Genomic DNA, 26,418 nt, shown 5'->3' with positions numbered 1-26,418 from the left:
TGAAACGTCCTGATAAAGGCTAAAATCTGTAACCTTCTTGCCTGGAGGTTAAAGTTCACCATGTGAGTGAGAAAGGGAAGGAGGGAGGGGCTAAATGAAAGCTGTAGCCAATGTCTTGTGAGGGGCTGTGTATTAATAGCTCCATCGTATAGACTGACCTTGTGTAGCTGTGAGAATGCCCAGTGTACATTTGAATGTATTGGAGATGCCTGCATAGAAAGAGTAAGTGCGTCTTTATAATGCAGATGGATGAGGGAGCTAAAAGGTCAAGTGGAGCTCAAATTAAATTTGTTTTCGGAAAATGTATAGTGGTATTACTATATGCATCATTCATTGTTTCTTCATTCAATAGTCCTTGTTGTGAGAGTGAGTTAGGTTTATAATTGTATAAGTATAAAAGAGCATATATTCTGAAAGACCTTTAAGTAGTTATGCCCTCAATGTTTATTTTTTAATTTTTTATATATATTACACAAAATATACTCTTATGAGCCTTAAGCCATGTTATAATGCTTTTACCTCATCAAAAACATACCTGTAGTTGTGTTTTGTTTCATTCACACATGTTTGAGTGATCCTGGATTATTTGTCTCTCTACAGTTCCAAAACTCAAAATGCTCTGTTCCACCTTGTGATGTCATGAAATGGTAGTTTTCAAGTTAACATCTACCTTTTACCTTTAGCTCAGTAACAACTGGCAATTCCAGGAAGGTCTTGCTGTATGCTTATTGTCTGGCAGTTGGGAAGTGTGTGTTTGCATGCTAGTTGTTGTTAGTTTTACCATCATTACAAATCAGGTGAGAGTTATGAACACTGTAAGATATGCTGTGTTGATGTGAAGTTGCAACTTATCTTTGGAATACCTTATGAATTATGAAAAAATACAAAAGGAAATAATATATTATTAAATATACTCCAGACAGTTGTTTCTCTGTTATGGTTTAACATCAGATTGGGTGTGCAGGGCTAACATTCCATTCATGGTTCAAAATTGGCTACCTTTCATAATCATTTTAGGTTTTCTTTAGTCAGGCATTTTTCTTTTTCTTTTTTTTTTTTTGTTGATCAGAGGGTAGAGTATTGAAAGCTGACATACCCGACCAGGCTCTCCAGCTGTGGATTTAACGAATGCCAGGATTAGGCTTCTGTCACCCACGGCAACCCCTCCCCATTCTACCATTTAATCTCACTGGGCTAGATCAAGGACACATACCTCCATGTTGCCTCACGTGCATCGATCTACTGTTTACGTGATTATTTTAATGCAAATTGTGTTCATGTTACTGGTGGTGTCAGTTTTTAATTTGGATGAGACTTTTGGATAGTTGACAGGGCAGGAGAAAGAGTTGGAGAGAGAGAGAGAGAGCGTGTAGTGTAGTGTAGAGTAATTGATGGGGCAGATTGGAGGAGTACGCATGGCTCTCCACACGGGCTCTTGTTTGTGTGAGTGAAGCTAGGATCAGCTCTTAGCTCACTACAAGCCGCTGTTAGAGCAGATGTGAGGCTGTGGAGGAGATATAATGATACACCACTGTTGTTTTGAACTACACACTCAAATCCACACTTCTTTTCATCTGTCTGCTGGCTGTAGTGACTTTTTAACTTTTTGAGATTTATTTTGTATTTTCTTTGAATATTTTACACATTCATTTTGAATCTGCTGAAAAGCAATGTCATGTCAGTGAGGTAGGGTTGTCTAAAGCACCCCTAAAATGAAAAGGTCTTTGTTATTTTATTGAGCTGACTGTTTTCTTGGTCTAAGAGAATGTCAAACTTCAGTATCTGCACAGAAATGCTCCATATTTTGCAGCCCCTCTCTGTCTCTCTCTCTGTGAAGCAAACACCAGTGTGCAGCGGATCTTGGCTCTAAGACCCGCCCCTCTCCCTGATTGGTCAGAATCACTTTGCGCATGTGCAGAGGCAGTGGAAACACTATCTTTTGTAAACAGCTTTTGCATGGTCCTATTGACAGGAGCTTACTTTTAAGAGTTTATTACACCATTAAATGATGAAATCTGCCTTTTGTTATGACTGATGACTGCCTACAGTCTGGATTACAGTAGATCAAGGAGAAAAACGGGATTCAGAAATACAGCAACAGGTAGTGTCACTTTCATAGACTGTCTGTATATATACACTGTATATGGTCACTTTTGCTAAAAATGTCAAATGTTCCATCAACTACTATTATTAATTTATGCCGGTCACAGAAAAGAGGATATAATACATTAGGAAATATAGGTTACATGGGCAGTTTATAAGAAATTAGGCCCGTTGTACTTTTTAAGTAAAGTGAAATGATGTGATGTTAATATCCTGTCTTATGTTTTAAATATATTTTAATGAGATATTAAACCTACTACTATTAAACCTATTACCTATTATGACTGACAGCATAAAAACGACACATCCAAACCTAGTGTTTAAGAGAAAAGTGAAAATCCAGGTAAGACACACATGACATGATGAAACCCTCTGGCAGAAGACAACAGGATCAATTCATTCACACATGTTCATTTAACTTAAGCAAGTTCAGCTACAGGACAAACAACGATAGAAGAGTTTAACATAGTATTAGTACAGTTTATAGTACCTAGAGAAATGACCGAGGAGAATTAAACATTAGGCCATAGACGACAAAGCATGGCCCTGCCCTTGACTCAAACATGCTAGTTTGGGAATCACTGATATAAAAAGATGGATTGATATAAAGAAATGGAGATAGAGGATAAGAAAGAGTGTTTGGCATGTTGAAGCACATGATATTTTTGGCGTGCACGCTAAGGGGGTGCTTACAACTAAACTTGGAAGTCTAGAATCGCCCCCAAGTATGAGACTAGTAGACACTCATGGACCACTATGGAACCTACCTGGACGACTGAAGGATTACAAAGAGGGAAGAGGCAAACTCCACAGGAATCAAACCCAGGACCTTCTCACTGTAAGGCAAGAATCTCAACTGCACTGCCACGCTTCCTTGTAGACCTGGACCTAACTTTAACCCCATCAAAGCCCTTATCATAACCTACTTATTACAATTGTTCATATTGTGTGTGTGTGTGTGTGTGTGTGTTTGTGTGTGAAGTAATTCTGAAGTATCTGTACCTCACTTCCTCTGACTGAGCTCACTCCTAAGCCCCCTGGGGTCTTGTTTATGTGCATACGCTTGCATCGACGGGAGGGAGAGGAAATAGAACAGTCCTTCATTAGCACTAGCATCATGACGGGGCCGGATACAGACATATTTGAGCGTAATAGTGACCTATCGCCATGGCAACAGTATGCAAACTCGTGGGAAAGTGTGAGAATGGATAAGGTAGAAAGTGAGAGCTTGTGTGTTTTATTATGTTTTGGTTTCTTTGATTACAGGACAGTAGGGATGTAACAGTAACCGAAATATCGTGATATCATATCATCAAAGTTCTCACAATAATATCGTAGACCATCACAATATATTGAATTACAAGTCTCTTTGCTTAAATTAAGAGTTATGGTGCAGCATTAGCTAAAATAAACAGATGGAACTACATAGACCATGATCCTGTGCTCCATTTCAGTGCAGACTACAAGAAGAAACAACAGTTCTAAACACTTTTGAGTCTTAGTTCTTTGGATTAAGTCTTCTCAAGGCATTTTTAAGAGGAAAAAGTAGTATATTAAGAGTTTTGTTAGCCTCCACAAAATATCACAATAAATATCCTACTGTGAGATGTATATCGTGAAAATATTGTACAGAGAGATTTGGATATTGTGACATCCCTAATGGTGAGCCTCTCCACCCTATCGTGAGCTTTCCCATGATGTCGTAATAAATATTGTACTGTGAGGTTCATACCATGAAGATATTGTATAGTGAGACTTGGATATCGTTATGCTCCTACAGGACAGATCTTAAATCTACCAAGAATTTCTTTAGTCGACCACAGCCCTAATGGCAAAGCTGCTCATTTTCCATCACTCTGAAATCCACACTTATTCTTCTACAAACATGTTTTAAAATCCATTTGATATTTATTTGGAGTTTTTTGGAGTCCGTATTCCCATCTTCTCGCTAGCTCCTACAAAAAAAAGTTGAAAATGTGCACAGATGATGTCTCTGTACAGCTTCCTGACCACTTGTCTCCTGATTCTTTCAGATCCTCCTCCAAAGTCCTCCTCCTTTTCATGGGACCCTAGACTTGCCCTCATCTCACCCTCTCCCATCTGGACACCCAAGCTCCACAAAGTCTCTCTTCCCCCTCCCCTTTCCTTTTTGATGGATAGTTTTTGCAAAGCTCTGCACCTCAACATCAAGACTTGAGAATGAACAGAAGAATAGAAAACCACAGAAAAGGAGGACTGGTCTAGGGAAGCTCCAAAGTGCCTATATAAGGTGCTTTGAATGGCGCACTCACTCACAGCTATTCACTCATTCTCTTACATTGCTTTGTTTCATAACAGCACTGCCTGATCACAACATTAACCATATTTCTATCTCCTCTCCCTTGTTTTTTCTTTTTTTCTCACTCTTTCTCTCTCCTGACCTTCACCATTCGTCCCTCCCTGGCCACGGCGGTCCTCCCCCCTCGCCCCCGCCCCCAGCCCACCTCCTCCGCCCCTTCGTCCCCCATCATCATCATCACCATCCCCACCACCACCATCACCACCACCATCACCCCCACCCGCTCTCCGCCTCCCCCCTGCGCTACTCCCCTCCCCCGCATCCAGCTTTAACCATGGCCACAGCCGCGACCGCCTCTTCCTCCCCCTCGTCTTCGCCATCGTCCTCGGCCAATGGTAGCGCCCGGGAGCACCTTCTGGCGGTGCGCCGAAGGACCCCTCACTCCAGGCCCTACACCATTGGACCGGAGAACCTGCGCGGGCTGTCCAGTTCGGGGGCAGTGGGCACCTCCACGCCACCCCCTTCCTCACCCGTGCCCTCCGAGGTGCCCCAGGAGAACACAGGGGTGGGGCTGCAGCGGGCGAATAGTGACACAGATCTGGTCACGTCCGAAAGCCGCTCTTCTCTGACGGCGTCCACCTACCAGCTCACTCTGGGGCAGGGGCATCTGGTCATATTCTGGGACATCAAGGAAGAGGTGGATGCTACGGACTGGATCGGCCTGTACCACATAGGTGAGATTCTGTGGGGTGTTAAAGGTGCAGTGTGTAACTTTTCTGGTGAAGTTGCCTGACCTTGTCCTTTCTACATTCTGTTTGAATCCAGAAGGGACTGGAGTGTGAAAGACCTCCATCCAAACTCTCTAAAAAGCAGAAAACATCTCTTCTTCAAAATTCTTTATCATTCAGAACAAAATATAGCTTCTTTTACCTGAGACAAATAACAGTTTGATGCTTTGGTAGCCCCTCCTTGAACCGTCACCTTATCGTGGTGGAGGGGTTTGAGTGCCCGAATGATCCCGGGAGCTATGTTGTCGGGGGCTTCATGCCCCTGGTAGGGTCACCCAAGGCAAACAGGTCCGGGGGGACGGGTCAGACGAAGAACGGTTCAGAAGCCCCTATGATGAGTGTACCAGCAAGGCCAGTTACGTCGCCCGGATTGGCGTCACCGGGGCCTCACCCTGGAGCCAGGCCTGGGGTGGGTGCTCGCCAGCGAGCGCCTGGTGGCCGAGCCTCCCCCCACGGGGCTCGGCCGGGCTCAGCCCGAAGGAGCGACGTGGGGCCGTCCTCACGTGGGCCCACCACCCGCAGGAGGATCCATATGGGGCCGGTGCAGAGAGATCTGGGCAGCAGTCGACGGCGGGGGCCTCGGCGACCAGATCTCCGGACATGGAGACTAGCTCTGGGGACATGGAATGTCACTTCGCTGGGGGGGAAGGAGCCTGAGCTTGTGCGGGAGGTTGAGCGTTACCGACTAGATATAGTCGGCCTCACCTCCACGCACAGTTTGGGCTCTGGAACCCAACACCTTGAGAGGGGCTGGACTCTCCATTTCTCTGGCGTTGGCCGCGGGGAGCGGCGGCGGGCTGGTGTGGGCTCATTGCCCCACAGCTCAGCCGCCGTGTGTTGGAGTTCACCCCGGTGAACGAGAGGGTCGCGTCCCTGCGCCTTCGGGTCGGGGACAGGTCTCTCACTGTGGTGTCGGCCTACGGGCCGAACAGCAGTGCAGAGTACCCGGCCTTCATGGAGTCCTTGGGAGGGGTACTAGACAGTGCACCGACCGGGGACTCCGTTGTTCTCCTGGGGGACTTCAACGCCCACGTGGGCAACGACAGTGACACTTGGAGAGGGGTGATTGGGAGGGATCTGAACCCGAGCGGTGTTTTGTTATTGGACTTCTGTGCTAGTCACAGTTTGTCCATAACGAACACCATGTTCGAGCACAAGGGTGTCCATAAGTGCACGTGGCACCAGGACACCCTAGGCCGGAGGTCGATGATCGACTTTGTAGTCGTGTCATCTGATCTCCGGCCGCGTGTCTTGGACACTCGGGTGAAGAGAGGGGCTGAGCTGTCAACTGATAACCACCTGGTTGTGAGTTGGGTTCGCTGGCGGAGGAGGAAGCCGGAAAGACCTGGCAGGCCCAAGCGTGTAGTGAGGGTCTGTTGGGAACATCTGGCGGAGCCCTCTGTCAGAGGGACCTTCAACTCGCACCTCCGGGAGGACTTCCCCCGGATTCCGGGGGAGGCCGGAGATATGGAGTCCGAGTGGGCTTCATTCTCGGCCTCTATTGTCAATGCAGCTGCTCGGAGCTGTGGGCGTAAGGTCTGTGGTGCCTGTCGCGGCGGCAACCCCAGAACCCGGTGGTGGACACCGGAAGTAAGGGATGCTGTCAAGCTGAAGAAGGAGTCCTATCGGGCCTTGCTGGCTCGGGGGACTCCTGAGGCAGCTGACGGGTACCGGCGGGCCAAGCGTGCTGCAGCCCGTGTGGTCGCGGAGGCAAAAAACTCGGAGCTGGGAGGAGTTCGGGGGGCCATGGAGAAGGACTATCGGACGGCCTCAAAGAAATTCTGGCAAACCGTCCGGCGCCTCAGGAGGGGAAAGCAGTTCTTCACCAACACTGTTTACAGTGTGGGGGGAGAGCTGCTGACCTCGACTGGGGACGTTGTCCGGCGGTGGAAGGAATACTTTGAGGATCTCCTCAATCCCACCGTCACGTCTTCCGAGGAGGAGGCCGAGGCTGGGGACTCGGAGGCGGACTCATCCATCACCCTGGCCGAAGTCACTGAGGTGGTTGGAAAGCTCCTTGGTGGCAAGGCTCCGGGGTTGGATGAGATCCGCCCTGAGTACCTGAAGTCTCTGGATGTTGTGGGGCTGTCTTGGTTGACACGCCTCTTCAACATTGCGTGGCGGTCGGGGACAGTACCTCTGGACTGGCAAACCGGGGTGGTGGTCCCTCTGTATAAGAAGGGGGACCGGAGGGTGTGTTCCAACTATAGGGGGATCACACTCCTCAGCCTTCCCGGTAAGGTCTATGCCAGGGTACTGGAGAGGAGAATTCGGCCGATAGTTGAACCTCGGATTCAGGAGGAGCAGTGTGGTTTTCGTCCTGGCCGTGGAACACTGGACCAGCTCTACACTCTCCATCGGGTGCTCGAGGGTTCATGGGAGTTTGCCCAACCAGTCCACATGTGTTTTGTGGATCTGGAGAAGGCATTCGACCGTGTCCCTCGTGGTGTCCTGTGGGGGGTGCTCTGGGAGTATGGGGTCCGGGGCCCTTTGCTAAGGGCTGTCCGGTCCCTGTATGACCGGAGCAGGAGCTGTGTTCGCATTGCCGGCAGTAAGTCAGACCTGTTCCCGGTGCATGTTGGACTCCGCCAGGGCTGCCCTTTGTCACCGGTTCTGTTCATTGTGTTTATGGACAGAATTTCTAGGCGCAGTCAGGGGCCGGAGGGGGTCCGGTTTGGGGACCACAGGATTTCATCTCTGCTGTTTGCGGACGATGTTGTTCTGTTGGCTTCATCGAGCCAGGACCTGCAGTGTGCACTGGGGCGGTTTGCAGCCGAGTGTGAAGCGGCTGGGATGAAGATCAGCTCTTCCAAGTCCGAGGCCATGGTTCTCGACCGGAAAAAGGTGGCTTGCCCTCTCCGGGTGGGTGGAGAGTCTTTGCCTCAAGTGGAGGAGTTCAAGTATCTCGGGGTCTTGTTCACGAGTGAGGGAAGGCCGGAACGTGAGATTGACAGGCGGATCGGTGCAGCTTCGGCAGTGATGCGGTCGCTGTATCGGACCGTTGTGGTGAAGAGGGAGCTGAGTCGAAAGGCGAAGCTCTCGATTTACCGGTCAGTCTTCGTTCCTACTCTCACCTATGGTCATGAGCTCTGGGTAGTGACCGGAAGGACGAGATCGCGGATACAAGCGCTCGAAATGAGTTTCCTCCGCAGGGTGGCTGGGCGCTCCCTTAGAGATAGGGTGAGGAGCTCAGTCACACGGGAGGAGCTCGGAGTAGAGCCGCTGCTCCTCCACGTCGAGAGGAGCCAGTTGAGGTGGCTCGGGCATCTGTTCCGGATGCCTCCTGGCATGTCCCACCGGGAGGAGGCCACGGGGAAGACCCAGGACACGCTGGAGGGACTATGTCTCTCGGCTGGCCTGGGAACGCCTCGGGGTCCCCCCGGAGGAGCTGGAGGACGTGTCTGGGGTGAAGGAAGTCTGGGAGTCCCTGCTTAGGCTGCTGCCCCCGCGACCCGGCCCCGGATAAGCGGACGAAAATGGATGGATGGATGCTTTGGTAGTCGATTCTGTAAAAATATGTGCTGTTTCTTAGTCCTTTATGTTATTTTTTTCTTTTTTTTAACCCATAAACCTGTATGCCCATGCATCTCTCTGATTGGTTAATCACACCCTCTGAAATCTGGGAGATAGGATACAGCTCCAGATCCATTCGTCTTTGTAAACTTTTGTCTAAGTATGTGGTTCTGGCTGGCCTTTCAACTGATGAAAGGTACACCAACTTGTCTCCATAGAGATGTAGCTTTTCCTGGAATGTTCCACAGTATAGCATTAAACATATATCTATCTTACAATTGTTTTTGCTCCTGAAAGAATACCTCTACACAGATTTGACTTGTAACTTGGCCGTCTGATTACCTAAACTCACCTATATGAATATAGGTGAGTTTAATGCCATACTGCGGAACACTCTTGGCAAAACAATAACATCTCCATGGAGACTAGCGGGTGTCAGACTCTCCACCAGAAAATCTGTTACAACTGCACATCCAACCCCATTTCCTGTTGAACTTCATATTACACTCTCCTCCATTTTGTGTCATTTAAATCTCCCAAAACAACTTTTATTGTTCTTTATTTTAAACCTCCAACGCTCCCATATATCCTTAACCACAACAAAAATCCCTAAATCTTATTATTAGTGTTTACAATTACATTTAAGTTGTAGTTTGTGTCTACTGCTTTCCCAAATGTCACCTCTCCATCTTCATAGTATAATCATATAGAGGAGATTGCAACATAACTCCTCTCCTCAAGGTTAGAGCATTACCTCAGCCACAGCTACAGTAAACGCTAATGGATTGTGTGAGAGAGTGGGAGAAGGCAGCGTCCTGTTTTACTGAGAAGTGGGACTGACTCAGCAGTGTCAGCATTTAGGAGCAGTTATAGTTTGTCCTAGAATTTATTATGTTTTGTCACTGTTAAACTTTGGTCCAACTCCAGTGACTTGAGGTTAATAGAGTCCCGTAGGAGGTCCGCTGTGTGCTAAACGCCGTGGTGCCCTGGGTCAGTGTGTGAAAAGCAGATTTTACAGTGTTACAAAGGTTCTCTCACCTACAAAGAGCATGTTTTGTATTGGTATAAGGGCTGTAATTAAGCTTATTAAAACTGTTGTCACTTAACTATTAATTCAAACAAAATTTTTATACTATGGCAAATGCTCAATATCGATTTCAGTATCAAATAATACAATGTCATTTTCAGCACAGAATAATTAGTAATACATCATTATTATATTTTATACTAGTACTGAGTGGTTAAAAAAGAGTACTGAATGTAGAGGACCATTCTAAAGCTATTCTAAAAAGGTCTAAATTTGTCCTATATATGTAATTTTTCAGTATCGATACTTAATTTACTTTAAAGAATTTACTTTTCATACTAGGTTTAATCATTTAGACTACTTTGCTTTTTTGTCTCAGTTTTATTTGACAGCCTTAGTTCTGAATGAGACATTATCCTACAGTGGCTTTTAGACTATGAATGGCAAACATTATTAATAAATGAATAATTAATACATTTATACATCCTTAACATTTTAACTTTTGACAGTGCATGAATACTGATAATTTCCAATATGTTTTAAATGTTTCAAAATCCAGCAGCCCCTTCCAGTTTAGCAACCACATACGGATAGTTTATTGAGGCGTGCAAACATGAGTGAAACATGATCTCTCGTCTTCCTCACTCTGCTCCAGCTCTGCTCGTATTGACCCAGGCACAGGGAGTTTCTGGGGCTGTTCTCCCCAGAGGCGAGCCCTGTCTGCAGCCTGGCAGTCGGCCACGCTCCACCAGGCTACACCAGCTCCAGAAGCTCACTGCCCTGACAGAGATGTTATGTAGGCCAGAAACTATAATCACTCAATTCAAGATAAAATACTTTTGTTTTATAACATTTGAAGCTCAATATTTATGTATTAATCTTTGAACAGAACTTATTATTTTGAAGCAAGTAAACATTTGAGATGGTGAACAGTTTGAATATTTTTCATATACAGCTCATTGTAGATATGAAGTAAAGTGTTTTATTCTGCTATTTATTATTTATTGCATCTCATGTTTTATTAATGATGTATATGGCACATTTATAAAAAAAAAAAAAAAAAAAAAGGTTTACTGGGATTATACTGCTTATCAAGTATGATCACACTTCAAAATATGTTATTGTGCTATTGTGCTGTGTTATTGTGAAATCATGACACAGCAGTATATTTTTGATCGCTGATGTTTGCAGCGTATCAGACCAGGCAGGTGTTGAAATCTCCACTACAAACACTGAGCTGTGGGACTGAGGCCAGAGCCGTACTGTAGATAGAGGATACATGTGTGTGAGAGGGTTTGCATTGATCTAAAAGGACATGGGCTGTTTGTCATGCTTTACACTGGACACAGCATTAATATTTGAAGACCACAGACACCAGGGGACTGTGCTTTATGACCCCAGGCTGTGTCTCCCCCAGGACCAGCCTCTCCAGTGTCCTCATATACACTGCTCCACAACAATCCAAATATTGATTTATTATGTGATTAACAGAAACAGGACTGCACTTTCCTGTATTTACAATGTCCAATTATCTATACATTATCGAACCAATCAATGTTAGTTGATTTAGGTGGACATTTAGCAACAATAGCCACTTTGGGGTCATTTCTGAGTCAATATGTACAAATGGGATTTTAAAGCAATTGCTTTGAAACTGAAAAACTGATTTGTGTGATTTATTACGCACAACAATGGAATGTAATGCTAATTTACTTTTTAACTAAATGTTGGCTGTGCAGATAATACAGTTTAATCAAGATTATAATTATTGCTCCAATCAATAACAAAAATAGTAGGCCTGTCACGATAACAAAATTTGAAGCATGATATATTGCTTCAGAGAAATACAATGATGAACAATAATATTCAAACTACCTTATACCACTGACACAAAAGCGGTAAAGCAGAATAATCCAAGCAAATAAATATTTTTTATTAGTCTATATCAGTAAAAGGCTTGGGTTGCAACAAATAAATTACTAATAACCAATAACCATAGAAGTGACTTATTCAGCACTCTTCAGCTCAAATCTTATTGTATTAAAACTAAAATATTATTTGAATTGTTGTGTTTTACAGATGAGACATGCGTGGCAAATGTATGGGACTCAAAGAACCGCGGCGTGAATGGCACCCAAAGGGGCCAGATCGTGTGGCGACTGGAGCCGGGACCCTACTTCATGGAGGGTGAGTGGGCTGCTCTGCCTCTGTGTTAATTGTGCACATGCATTTTTAATGTGAGAGATAAAAATAAGAGCGAGCAGCTGAGACGGAGAGGGGCTTAACCCATTTCTCAGAGCTCACAAAAACCTTAAATAGACTCAGTGGACTGCCCTACTGTCCTATCTTTGTTTTATTTAAATTACAAGCACCAAGGTTTTCAAATCATGTTAAATAGCTACAAAATATGCATACGTGGGTTGTGATTCTCACTCTCAAGGTTCATATTCTATGTAAATCAGCATACGATTTTACCTGCAGTACTAAAACCTTTATAGTCTTTATAGCTGATTTATGTAATAGCCTTAGCATCGTTTTCTCCCTTATTTTGAATTTTGTTTTGCAGTGTGGTCAACTTTACTACATTTTTAAATAATTTTTTTTCTCATTGCCATATCCACATATATGCCATATAATCTTTTTGGTTAACAACTAAGAATACATACCCAATATGATAAGAAACAAACCTGTGCATACAAACATAAAATATTTGTATTCAAATTAATTATATATAATACATAATAATATAATATATAATACTGCCATTGGGGTGTGTGAAAGGAACTTTAATTTAGGAAAATCCACTCTTTTGGCTCATTGCACAATTGAATATATTTCATCTTTGATGTAATCCCTTTCTATACATTTGACCGTATTGAAATGGAGATTAAACCTGTATGACGTGCCCACAGCGGAGACGAAGGTCTGCTTTAAATACTACCATGGAGTGAGTGGAGCGCTGAGAGCCACCACACCCTGTATCACCGTCAAGAACCCAGGAGTCACTGTAAGTACTCCAACTATCAGTTAATTTACTTTATTAAGACACAAGAAAATTATGTCAGATACAACTATGGTGAAAAAAAAAAGTAACGAACTGTACAATGTTCTAACAAAGGTAGAAAGTCAAAACCTTACACCATGTTTCTTCACATGTTCAAATACATTCATTCAATAGAAGAATACATATATACATAATAAATATGCATTAAAGCATATCAAATCCAAGATCTACAAAAATAAATAGACAAATAAATACATTTAATTACTGAATAAATTCAAACTCAAAGTTAATGTAAGAGTGACAGTTTGAAATCTTTTAGACTTACTTCCTTAACAGTATTCCTTTCTATTTATTCTAAATATGTGGGTAATATTGAGACAATCTTTATGTCACTCCCCCTTCCTTTAGCCATGTGGTTCTTTGTTTCCCTGCCCCACTTGTGTGTATGTGTGTTTGTTGTTTGTGTGTGTGTGTGTGTGTGTGTGTGTGTGTGTGCGTGTGTGTGCGCGCGCGATTTGATATGAAACTGCCACGGCCCTAATCCTGCCATCTGATTGGTTTCCAGTGCCCAGTGATCAGATTATCAGGCGTAGATCCTCCCTCCTCATTCTACTGCCTAAATAAACACACATAACACACTCCGCTTGGGAACAGATTGTTTTAAAGGAAATCCATATTTTTTGTATTTTTATATTTATATATTTTTATATTGCACATTTTTATATTTCTTTTTAGACCAGATATGTCTAGAGACTCTATTTGAATGGAACTGAGTGAATTATTCCTTTTTTTGTGCAAACTTGCCTTGAAGAGTTTAGAGCAGGGATGCAGTACCAGGATGTCATTGGACTGCTGGAGACACAAAGTAAGATAGACAGACGCAGGGCACTAGTTTTAATCAAACTTTAGGAATGGCCTCTAAAATGTTAATTTGAGTCCTTTCATAACATAATTTTTTTTGGTTTCAGGTGGGCAGTGAAGGACAAGTAGAGGACCAATCAGGAACTGAGCACTGCCGCAAACTTGTCAGCTTCACTTTGTCAGGTATGAGTGATTTTTTTTTTTTTATTCAGTTTTTAGAAAAATTTTTCATTTTCGATTCAATTCATAAAACACAGCAATAGCAAAGGTCAATAGCAAAGTGAATTATGCATTCATATTTAGTTTGCTTCGTAACTTTTAATTAAAAATATTACAAAATATATTCTGAAATGAAAATATAAAATTGACAAATGGAAATAAACTTACTTAACTTACTCAGATATACCTTTGTTTATTAAAGGTGCACTTTGTAATATTTCTATTGCACAGCCTACTATTGCTTTGCCTGAAATGTTCCACACTATGGCATTAAATGTATTTTGCATTTATAAAATTGTAGCTGTCTTTATTGCTTAAAAATACTTTAAAGCTTACTGTGGGAGGGCTCCACAGATCTGACTTCTATCTTGTCTCCATGGAGATGGAGATAGATACGTTTAATGCTATACTACGGACTACTGGAAGCAAAGCAATAGCATATCCATAGAGAGAAGCACAGCATAATATTCAAACCTTGCTCATGTTCAAGCAATGTACATCTGAGATTCAAGGGTTACCACTACCAAAAAAAATATATACTTTAATGGTGCACTGTACAACTTTTCTGGTTGAGGTCTGCCAACTGCTTGTCTCTTGACCTAAAACATTTCCATCTAGCATTTATTCATTACAAGTATTTGTATTGCTCAAAAAAAACCATCATTCCTTCTGTGAATAGGGGCGACTCTCCACAGATCTGAATTGTAATGTAGCAGTGTAACCTGCTTATCTCCTTCGTGATAAATACGTTTAATCTATACTGTGACAAAACATTCTAGACAAAGCAATAACATTTTCATGGAGACATCAAGGGATGGACCATCCACTAGAAATGTTACACAGTGTATCTTATTTTTTTTAATGTAATCTTTACATTGGGTTTTCAGACATTGCAGCAGTGGGCTTGAAGAAGGGCATGTTCTTCAATCCGGACCCTTACCTGAAGATGTCCATCCTGCCCGGGAAGAGGAGCGGAATGCCCAAGTTCACTCACCACGGGCAAGAGAGACGTTCCTCTATCATCTCCAACACCATCAACCCAGTGTGGAACGGAGAGGTCTGCCAAAATCACTCAGTATAAGGTTTTGTTGTTTTCAAAATGTTGACGGTTTTTGCTTTCAATCGATGTGTTTTTGTCTACAGAAATACACCTTTGTGGCGCTAATGACAGACGTACTGGAAATCGAAGTCAAGGATAAGTTTGCTAAAAGCCGTCCAATTATCAAGAGATTCCTGGGCCAGTTGATAATACCTGTTCAGAGGCTGCTAGATGGACCAGCTTCAGAGTATGTCTATTATTTACATGTTGTTTTGTCTAAATTGCTGTTTGTAATAACATGGATAATGAAAAGAAACAAATGAGTGACCTTTTAAAAGCACTGGATTGAATTGGATGGTCAATATAAATCAATGTAGTCCATTTAGTTTATTGTTGGTTAGCTATTGATCTGCAGTGCTGGACAACGCATGCTACTTTATTGAGCTAATTTTTTTCTGCGAACAAATTTTAGGATTAAAAGGTCCATATTATGACATTTTTTGATCTATGTTGTAATGTTGTTTCCTCATCAAAAACATACCTGGAGTTGTGTTTTGTTTCATTCACGCATGTTTAACACACAAGTCCTGCATATTTAGGCTGAGTTCTTCTCTCAAACAGAAAACTTTGTTCCACCTTGTGATATCATATAGTAATACAGGAAGTTTTTCAATGTGTACTTACTTGATTATTTGAACATGTGTGAATGAAACAAAACACAACTCCAGATATATTTTTGATGAGGTAACAAAATTCTAACTCTAAAAGAGTCAATTTTATGTAATATAGGACATATTAGTAAAGGATATTGAATATTTATAAATGGGATATAGTAATACTTAGTTACTTATTGTATAGCATTGTTTTCTGCAGTGATCATCCAGTCACCTACAGCCTTTGCCGTCGCCTGCCCACGGACCATGAGCGGTCAGCTGCACTTCAGAGTGTCCATTACCTCCACTGGACAAGAAGGTCTAACTCTTGTTTATGTATAACTTTGTAATGCTATGAGAACTAAAACAGCCAGTTAAAAAGATTATTATCTAACTACCAGAGAACAAAAATATGTAGTTTGGCCCTTTCTTCATTCAAATCAAATCTCTAAGTACTCATTTATTTATATGGATTAACATAAACACATAAATACAGTAATAGAAACTTTGTGGACTGGCTATATTCATTTTGTTTTTATTTTTATTTTTATTTATTTTTATTTTATTTATTTTATTTTGTTTTAGTTTAATATTTAACAGAATAAAAGCTGACAAAAAATAAATAAAATAAACCCCGCCCACGTCCCACTCCTCTTTCCACAGGCGACTGGCTATATTTATTATAAAATGTCAGAATAACAATTCTCTATATGGTAAATATCATAATATTACCAACAGGCTTTAAAACTTTATTTATCCAAAAGGAATTACTTGGACACGCTCATAAATTACACTATCAGAATCATGTTTTATATATTATATGTTCTTAATAACAAAGAGCGAATAGAAGTGTACTATAGCTAAAAAGTTGCCAAATAATAGTACAAATATGAAAAGGAATAATGTGAATAAAAATTGTGTATCAAAAGTTACTGTCTATTTACAATTGCTGTTTCTTCCATGTGTTCAGAGGCCTCTCCTGACACAGTGGGAGCCATGTTGGACGGTGCTGTGAACGGTGACCCAGGCAGCCCCTCAGATGACGAAGACCTCCCTCACGCCTCCTCTTCCTCTCGGGTCACCTGCGGAGCGTCCCCCACCGGCTCTGAGGAGGGCTCCCTGCTGGTCAATGGGTCCTGTTATTACGACGATGTGTGGGCAGAGCCAGGACACCCACGGGATAGCGACATTGCAGCGATGGGGAGACACACGCATCGGCAGGTATCGCTCAATGACTATCTGGACGCTTTGGAGGCACAGAGGAACGCACAGGAGAGGACTTTGGCTGGACCTTCTCCCAAACTGAGATCTAGCTTTCCCACGGACACGAGGCTGAATGCCATGCTGCACATTGACTCAGATGAGGAGGAGGAGACGGGAGCAGAGCCAAGAGAACAAAGCCAAGGAAGTACAATGCAACAAGAGAATGGGGCGGTGAAAGAGGAGCAGCAGACTAGTGGTGTATCTCAGGACAACCAAGAGGCGGGATCTTCGTCAGGTGGTCTGTCTGTAACCACAGAGACGGAAGCATCAGGGGGTCCAGCTGAAGAAGAGACCCAGGAAGGAACGCTAACTACCACCATTACTGCTACTGCTGCTGATAGTTCTCCATCCGGGAGTGGAGAGGCAGAGGGAGAAGCTGTCTCAAGTCCACCCCAGCCTGAAGGTGCAGAGGGTGGGGCAGCAGCAAGCACAGAGAGCCCTGGTTTGGAGTGTACCTGCCCCAACCAAAGCAGGACCAACCAGGAAGTACTGTGCAGCTCTGCTCTGACATGTGGGCCCCTGTCTCCTATAGAGGTGAGGCAAAGTTAATGCACTCATGTTCACCTATTGATGTACATTATTACACTTAATAATACAACAGCCACTTGCAGCTAATACAGTACTGCTACATCTGAATAATTAATTAATATTATGTTTTTTATATTTATTGTATTGTTATGAGAGAAATTCACTGTGTTGACAGGTAAATTGGCCTCAAATGTATGAAAAGTAACAGTTTTCCCACAGATTTACAGGAGAGTAGGGTAACACAAACAATCCATATTTTAATAATTTTACTGAATAAAATTTTTGGAGTATAAATGTCACTTGTTGCTTCCTCTGCTCAAAAAAGTTGTGATACAGACTATAGTTACTTCTTTATGACAATAATTCTAGCATAAAATATAAAATTAAATATATAATATAATTTGTATTACCATATTTTGTTTTTAGACTATGGGGGCAAAAATGGAAAACACTGAGTAAAGAAAAAAATCACTGAAACTCGTCTTTTATATATTTTAATTCATATTTCATACTTAATATTGTGACCTGATGAAACCATTGTTTCATTTATTACTATGAGCATTTTTTTTTTCTCGTTTTGTTATCATTATTATTTTTTTTAATTGTTATTATCAAGCTTTTTTGTTTCTTTTAATACATGATTGGTTTATTTTTGGAAGGGGTCTGTAGATGAGGTGTTGCTGTGTCAGTGTAAAGTATATTATGTTCCTTTGTTTCCAATAAAAATTAAATGGGAAAAAATACTTGATGAACAAAACTGTACTTTACAAGCCCTACTACTAATCATCTCTTTCTAATATTGCAGGAGGTGGACATGGGGAAAGAGCTGGCCCCCAAGGCGGAGGAGGAGGGGGTGGAGTCATCGAGCAGTGAGGCCAATGGTCCAGTAGAGACATCGGCCACAACAGAGCAGACTACAGCCTCAGACTCTGGTATACCTAGTGTTTATTAAAAGAATATTTCATCTGGACTGATTCAGAGCTGCCCTGTGATGACAACATGTACCTGTTTGTAGGAACCAGAGCCAGCCACAGCAGCAGGGCGGGGCAGGAGGAGCAGGAGGGTAGCGAGGAGGCGGCTGGGGGTGTGTGGAGAAGACGGCGCTCCCTACAGGCCGCTGGAGGTCAAAATCAAGCTTCAGACTCAGGTTCATCTCTTATCCACTGTCTCAAACTTTTCACAAAATATTTAGCTTTCTGGGTCCTAACTGTTTATATGTTACATATTCAGTTATATGTGATATTTTTAGGGTTTTAAAGGACCCATATTATGCTGTTTTCTGATTTATGTTATTATGTTTCCTCATCAAAAACATTCCTGGAGTTGTGTTTTGTTTCATTCAGACATGTTTAACCCACAAACCTTGCATTTTTAGGCTGTGTTCTTTTTTCAAACAGAAACAAAAATCCACTTTCACCTTATGATGCCATGTGGTAATAAAAGAATTGCTCCACTCTGTTTATTAACTCCATACACCATCATTAGAATCATTTGGATGATTTTAGTCCTCTTGTTAATATCTACTTTAAAAAAAAAAGGTAAAAGTTATCTGTTTACTTGAAAACTACCAGATGACATCACAAGGTGGAACAGAGCATTTTGAGCTTTGGAAATGTAGACTAGAGGGTCATGTGTGAATGAAACAAAGCACCAGGTATGTTTTTTAGGAGGTAACAGCATTATAACATTATTTAAAGCATACAAGAATCAGTTTTGTGTAATATGGTACCCTTTAAATTAATTGCTGAGGCAACAGTCCTAATTTTTAATCTATCTGAAACCAATATACAAGGTCGAAACTAGGGCTGAACCAGATTTGATATGGGACTAACCTACCAAATAGTTCTTAACAAGGACAATTTTCTATCTGTAGTTCTTAGGAAGGCACAGACAGACCAAAAACTACATTTCCAAGAATCCTTAGAAACCATAAGAAAGTCCGCTAATTCTTCAAAGTTGCAAAATAAATTAAACATTTAGTCATTATACAAATTTTTCTATGGCATTATTGTCTAAAACAGTTACCCGAACCACTGTTGAACCACTGTTGTTGTTTTTTCTGTCTGAGCTACAAATAATAGAGCAGAATGTTGCACAATTTAGCCTGGCTTTCCACCAGTTTGAAGGATTGACCTCGGGAGGATTTTGAAAGACCTCATCTTTATTTAAACTGTGCAGTGGAGAACAAGTGCCCTGCTGCTGCCAAACGCCACTGGATTACAGAGGGAACAGTTGTGGTCGTTTAACCTTTGGACTGTTGTAGTCAAAAAATCATGCTACAACAAAAGAGATGAGAAGTGTTGCATACTAGAGACTGAATAAATCTTCCTTTCTGATTAAAATTGCAATGTTTTGTCTTGTATTGTCATCATATGTTATGTTATGTGTGTGTGTTTGTAGGGGGCACAGCTCAGGTCAATGGGCACCCGTCTGTCCGCACTCTGCCATCTGTGCACCATGACATCAGCAGATACCAGCGGGTTGATGAGCCACTGCCCCCAAGTGAGTATTGTTGTTATACTGTTACATGGTTTTGCACAATTGCCATTTCTCTTTTATCATTATTGTTAGTTAAAGGTGAATGTAACATCTCAGGTGTGGGGTCTGCTTGATGATGCTGCTTTACTTGGAATGTTCCACAGTATTAAACTTAAAGGTCCTATATTACACAGAATGGATTCTTGTGAGTTTAAAGTCATGTTATAATGCTGTTACCCCCTCAAAAACATGTCTGGAATTGTGTTTTGTTTCATTCACACATATTTGAGTAATCCTTTATTATTACTCTGTTAACATCTCCAAAGGTCAAAATGCTCTTTTCCACATTGTGATGTCATGTAGTGGTAGTTTTCAAGTTAAGAGTTTTTTTTTTACCCTTAGTTCAGTAGAGATTGGCTATTCCAGGGCTGAAAGTGTCCAAATGAGTCTAGTGAACATCACAAGGTGGAACAGATTGTTTTCCGTTTGTGTGTTAAACATGTATGAATGAAACAAAACACAACTCCAGGTATGTTTCTTGATGATGAAACAACTTTATAATAATAACAACATAGATCAAAGTAGAAATAGTTGTGAGAAGGCTCATCTTCTCACAGATCTGACCTGTGAATTGTGATCTAGTAGAGATAAGTTTAATGCCATATTGTGGAACATACCAAGCAGCATTGATATCAACATGGAAACAAGCTGGTGGTGAATGTTCCTCCAGAAAAGCTGTAGGGAACTTTTAACTCCCTGGTATAGGAATGGATAGATAAATAAATAAGTCTAAAATGTGCTGAATGCTGTTCTGATGACATTCAAAAATATTATGTTTTCAACTTTTTAGAGTTATAGCAACAGCCTTATTTTTTATCACTTGGAATTAATGGATAAAGTTAACGCTACAGTCATAATAAACATCTTACTTTCCCAGAAGCAATTATTCAAGAGTCTAGAAGCTTGTGCAGTCTGTGCCAGGCTGCTTGTACTTTCTTTTTAACACACTGTTAACACATTGTCATCGCCGCGTGCAACAGACGGGGAAATCTCTGCTAGATTAGTTGTTTATCCTCCCTAATGTTGCATGTTGTTTCTTCTTCTCCTCTGCAGACTGGGAAGCGCGTATTGACAGTCACGGGCGCATCTTCTACGTGGACCATGTGAATAGAACCACAACTTGGCAACGTCCCACAGCGCCCCCTGCACCTCAGACTCTGCAGAGGTCCAACTCCATACAGCAGATGGAGCAGCTCAATCGCAGGTGAAAAAAATTACCATGTTTTGATGATAAAAGCTAGGTTGTTTATTGACTCATAGTTACATAAGGATCTGGTCTCTATTTCCAGGTATCAGAGTATTCGCAGGACTATGACCAATGACAGCAGGCCAGAGGAACAGCCAGCCAACGAGCTTCTGTCAGATGAGACGGATATGCAGCCTTCAACTGGAGGTAACTCTCTATGCGCATCACTCAGCCTTCTTCAGCCTATACTGAACTAAAATGACTATGAACTTGATCTACACCAAGATTTATTCAGGACTACATTGGCACTAAAGCAGGATTTAACTAGGACCCCATCAGGACTAAACCAGGATTAAACCAGGACTCAACTAGGACAAAACCAAGACTTAACCAGGACTAAACTAGGATTTAACCGGAGCTACACAGGAACTAAAACAGGACTAAATCAGGACCTCATCAGGACTAATCCAAGACTATATCATGGACTAAATCAGAACTTACCTAGTACTAAACCAGGACTACATTGTTCATTGTTTATTTATTTGGCTCCTCATAAACTGTCATCAGCCTGGCCAGGACTTTAGTAGACTCATATCAGGGTTTGATTTGGTCTAAATAACATCAAACTAAAATGAGGACTAAACCAGAGCAAAACCTGCTTCAAAAAAGTATAAAACAACACTAATTACCTCCACCCATCTATTTGTTAAACTAAACAACACCTTATATTGTAAATCTTTTTGTTGCAGATCTGCGCAGGGACTCTGGCCTGGCTCCGTCTAGCTCCCGCTCACGTCTGAACCTCCTGCTTCAGTCTCCCAGCGCCAAGTTTCTCACCAGCCCCGACTTCTTCACTGTGCTGCATTCCAACCTTGTATGTACTCCTCTTTTTAATTTAACACATCTCTAGGTTCTTCTAGCACATTTTCTGTTGTCCTTTTATTTAAAGGTTCTGTGTAATGCCAATTGCCATTTAACAACTCCAGTTGGCAGGTTTTAGTTCCACTTTCGTCTTGAATCGTTTGCTGCAATTTTCAAGGTATCAAAAGTAGTTAAAAGAGCCAGAACAATGCATTATATAATACCTTTAAAACAATAGCTCGAAGTTACCTAAAATAATACAGACAGAAAAAGGACATAGGGTCTGCTCTATAGTGCACCGTTGGTAACATTTCTTTGAACCTTGATCTTAACTGGACACTTAAAGGTGAACTCTGTAACTTTTCTGATGTGGGTCTTTTTGTTATCCTTGTCTCCATGGCAATCATGCTGAATTACAGGTCTTTTATTGTTCAAAAACATACATACTTACTGTGAATGGGGTCACCAATTCAGATATGACTTGTATCTGATACTGTTGTCTGCTTGTCTCACTGTCAAAGATAGTTTTGATATTATAATTAGGGGTGTCAAATTATCGCGTTAATTGCGATTAATTAATTACAGTCATATTTAGCGCGTTATGTTTTTTAATCGCGTTAATCTAATTTTTAATCTAACTTTACTGTTTCTGTATGTGAGTTGCTTTATTATAAAATCTGTTTTTATGTGTTGTTGGGACAACAACACATAAAAACACATTTATACATTTTTTTTATTTTGGTAATTCCACTCATTGCTGGAAACCCACACAAAACGCGCGCAGTAAGAGCGACGTAAACGTCACGTTAACGTTGGCGGCGTCAGTCACACAATGGACGAGGTTGAAGAGCCAGTAGAACAGAGTCAGCAGCGCACAGGTAAAAACGCATTCATGTCTTGGAAATTATTCTAAACAGTTTCTTATTCATGGAGACTTGGGCTCAACAGCCAATTTAGGGAGATTTGTTAAACAATAAATGACTTTATAAAGTCACTTTTTTTGTTCTATATCAGTCTTTTGATCTGCCACAATAATGTAATAATGAATTTAAATGAAAATACCTCAAATTGAAGGCTTTTCTCAGCAATTTTAGGTGAGATTAAAATGAGATTAATTAGATTAATTAATTACAGATCATAATTAATTAATCTCTCAATTTATTTTATCGCATGACAGCACTAATTATAATATTCAAGGCGAGCCAAGTAATAACATCTCCACTAAGAGAAGTAGGTAACATGCTGGCCCACTGCCTGAAAAGTTCCATAGTGCACCTTTAAAGTGTCCCAAAATACCTCCTTACACAAAAATATAAGAAGTAACTAAAAATAAAAAAAAATACCTTTTATATACACTGAATCCTCAACTCTCTTACTGTCTCTCCCTCCCTCTCTCTCTCCTTCTCTCCCCTGCCTCGTTATCTTCTGCCCCCTGCGGTGTATCTCAGAGTGCCTACCGTATGTTCACCACCAACACGTGTCTGAAGCATATGATCAGTAAAGTCCGCCGTGATGCGCACCACTTCGAGCGTTACCAACACAACCGCGACCTGGTGGCCTTCCTCAACATGTTCGCCAACAAACAGCTGGAACTGCCCCGAGGCTGGGAGATGAAGCAGGATCACACTGGCAAGGTACGGACCACTACAAAGTTCTACACATATTTTAGTGAATTATTTGCATTATTTTATGATTAAGCACTTTTGTAAATGTACAGTATTTGAGACTGCCAAAGTTTAGGTTAAACAAAAGTGGTCTAGTTATTGAATTAAAGTGTAGAATTTACCTGTGATGTTTAAAATTAAATTCATAGGGTTAAACTGGAGATAAATGATGTTGATTATGACATCTAACATAGCTGGAACTAAACCCGGAACAAAATCTGAACTATACCAGGTCTTAAACAGGACTAGAGCAGGACCAAATGAAGTCTACATCAGGACTAAACTAGGATACAACCAGGTAATGGGGATCCAATTAATAAATAATAAACAATGTAGTCCTGGTTTAGTAATGGCTATGCTCTGGTTTAGTCCTGATGAGGTCCTAGTTTAGTCCTGATTTGGTCCCAGTGTCAGCCAGAGACAGGACAAGAGCAGGACCTGACGAAGTCCACCAGGAGTAAGTTAGGATCTGACCAAGACCAAACCAGGACTAGTTTTAACGGCGCACAAGTCAACACATTTTCATTTTTGGTTGGTGTTAAAAAAAATAAAATAAAAAAATTAAACCCATATTGGAGTACACTTATCAGATGCATGTCAGATTGAGATCAATACTCAGGATGTATTGTGGAACACCTGAATAATACTAATAACCTATGGTGTGGTTTCAGCCTTTTTTTGTGGATCATAACTCCCGGGCCACCACCTTCATAGACCCCCGTCTGCCCCTCCAAAGCTCTCGACCGCCTAGTATCCTTGCTCACCGGCACCACCTCACACGCCAACGCAGCCACAGTGCCGGAGAGGTCAGCCCACGGAGACTGGTAAGACACACATAGATCCACAGATCATTAGTGTATAACAGAGCCACCCCAGTGTAGTTTAGCATACAAGCGATACACTAGTAAGGTCCTTAGCTTGAAGTTTATTTGCCTTTATATTTTGGCCATTGCTTTCTAATGACCTGAAATGCCAATCCATATATATCTATTTTATATCTATGACACTTAATCCAACTTGCCCCTAGTATCTGTGTACATTGTGTGTGAATGGGTGAGTGGTCCCTTTCCACTGCACATAATGTAACTGGCATTTTACTAAATTATCTTACTGAATTTCCTTGATTGCAAATGCTCCAGTATCTATAAAAATCCATTATAGTCTGCACTTAGTATTATTTGACACCTTTTCAGATTTTTTATTTAATTTAATTTTTTATGTTAGGCTGGTGAAGACCCTCGTCACCCTGGCCCCCCTGTCCTCCCACGCCCGTCCAACACCTTCACATCCTCCAACCGAGCCCAGTGCCAGGACGTGGTGCCAGTTGGTCAGTAAACATCACCCATTCTCCATTTTGTAAGACCTGTAATGAGTTTTCTCTAACCGTGGGTGACTTTACTCTCCCAGCTTACAATGATAAGATTGTGGCGTTTCTACGGCAACCCAACATCTTTGAGATCCTGCAGGAGAGACAGCCTGACCTTAGCCGCAATCATTCACTCAGGTGTGTGAATAAAGTGGTTTCAAATAATACATGTTCACTTTCATACTGAGAGCTCAAGTTGACAAGTTCAACCAACCAAGTCCTTATATGAAGACTTCAACACATTATTTTTCACAATTTCACTTGTTTGGATTTACTTAGTTAGAATGTTTTTATACATATTTTTACAACTTCTTGTAATGTATAACTTCAACATTTTTTGTAATACCATGAACAAATATCTCAGAATAAGTAACAAAAATAATCTTATTACAATGACGTAAAGCAAAAGAAGAAATACCAGAATTACCCATAAGTGACACCATAAATAAATAAATAAATAAATAAATAAAAACCCTCAAAGAACAATATTCTCAATTCTCATGTAGATATTTTGTTTTTTTACAGTGTACAGTTGAAGTCTTCATATCCATGGTTGTCACTTCCTGTTTATAGGCGCCATTTTGAGTACTTTTCACCATTTAAATAATATAATAGTTTGTTTTGACTCTTTAATTGATATGGCGACGGTCTTACCTTGTCTTCAGTCTTAAACCTACGGACAAGGATTTCAGTCGACAGAGACTCGCTGTTGCCGTTTATGATTTCTATAGTGATTAATGTGGTTACTATGACAACAGGGAGAAGGTGCAGCTGATCCGCACAGATGGGGTGTCGGGTCTGGCCAGGCTGTCAGGAGATGCCGACCTTGTGATGCTTTTGAGGTGAGATCATGGTTCTCGCTTCCTTTGCCAAAGGCTTGCGTCCTTCCTCTTATATAAATATACCTCTATCCTGTTTGCTAATGGTCTGCTGCTTTCTCATTGTTCCAGTTTGTTTGAAGATGAGGTTATGTCCTATGTGCCTCCACACGCCTTACTGCACCCCAGCTACTGCCAGTCACCGCGGGGATCACCGGTCTCCTCCCCACAGAACTCACCGGGTAACCACATTAACATAGGCACATGACTTTCTTTTTGCAGGTTTATGTAAAATGCATATGAGTTTATACATTTCTTTGTTTTTCTCATGATTGCTTATTGTACCTGTGGTAAATATTTACTGTAGTTTTGTATTGTATATTTTGTATGGCACTTAAATGAGGGTCCGCCACCATGATGTTGTTGCCTTGCCTGGAATTTTTCACAGTATGATATTAAACTTAAAGCACTAAGCCGATTTACAAGTCCTAAAAAACAAAAACACCTAAAATTAAATAATAAGCAAGTGTAACGCCATACTGTGGTGCTTTCCAGGGAAGGCAATCTCCAAAGCATAGCTCCATGAACATGACCAGGTGCTGGACTCTTACCTTTATTTTAAAAAATCGTTAATTAGTTAAAAGTAGAGCTAAGTTCTATAAATGAATCTCTCTATGTTATCCATCCAAACTGTAGAGACAAATTAGAC

At 41.5% G+C, this 26,418-nt stretch overlaps 1 protein-coding gene across 1 annotated transcript in view; it reads left to right on the top strand.

The window, feature by feature from the left end:
* The first annotated feature begins 1,951 nt into the window (after window positions 1-1,951).
* Window positions 1,952-26,418, top strand: part of hecw2b (HECT, C2 and WW domain containing E3 ubiquitin protein ligase 2b) — a 30,818-nt gene continuing 6,351 nt past the window's right edge. The window contains 23 exon segments of the mRNA XM_055163213.1: window positions 1,952-2,101; window positions 4,137-4,372; window positions 4,582-5,115; window positions 11,789-11,896; window positions 12,622-12,716; window positions 13,682-13,757; window positions 14,681-14,850; window positions 14,937-15,079; window positions 15,706-15,750; window positions 15,752-15,804; window positions 16,456-17,282; window positions 18,082-18,208; window positions 18,292-18,423; window positions 19,677-19,778; window positions 20,868-21,018; window positions 21,104-21,207; window positions 21,750-21,874; window positions 23,310-23,495; window positions 24,197-24,349; window positions 24,750-24,852; window positions 24,933-25,029; window positions 25,650-25,733; window positions 25,842-25,951. Of these exon segments, the coding sequence (XP_055019188.1) occupies window positions 4,716-5,115; window positions 11,789-11,896; window positions 12,622-12,716; window positions 13,682-13,757; window positions 14,681-14,850; window positions 14,937-15,079; window positions 15,706-15,750; window positions 15,752-15,804; window positions 16,456-17,282; window positions 18,082-18,208; window positions 18,292-18,423; window positions 19,677-19,778; window positions 20,868-21,018; window positions 21,104-21,207; window positions 21,750-21,874; window positions 23,310-23,495; window positions 24,197-24,349; window positions 24,750-24,852; window positions 24,933-25,029; window positions 25,650-25,733; window positions 25,842-25,951 (3,391 nt within the window). The 5' untranslated portion in view covers window positions 1,952-2,101; window positions 4,137-4,372; window positions 4,582-4,715.

The sequence above is a fragment of the Boleophthalmus pectinirostris genome, unplaced genomic scaffold (assembly GCF_026225935.1).
Source record: "Boleophthalmus pectinirostris isolate CB_2022bp ecotype Guang Dong unplaced genomic scaffold, ASM2622593v1 HiC_scaffold_11, whole genome shotgun sequence".
Lineage (NCBI taxonomy): Eukaryota > Metazoa > Chordata > Actinopteri > Gobiiformes > Gobiidae > Boleophthalmus > Boleophthalmus pectinirostris.
The sequence above is the reverse complement of the archived record's forward strand: the minus strand, read 5'-3'. Positions and strand labels throughout refer to the sequence as shown.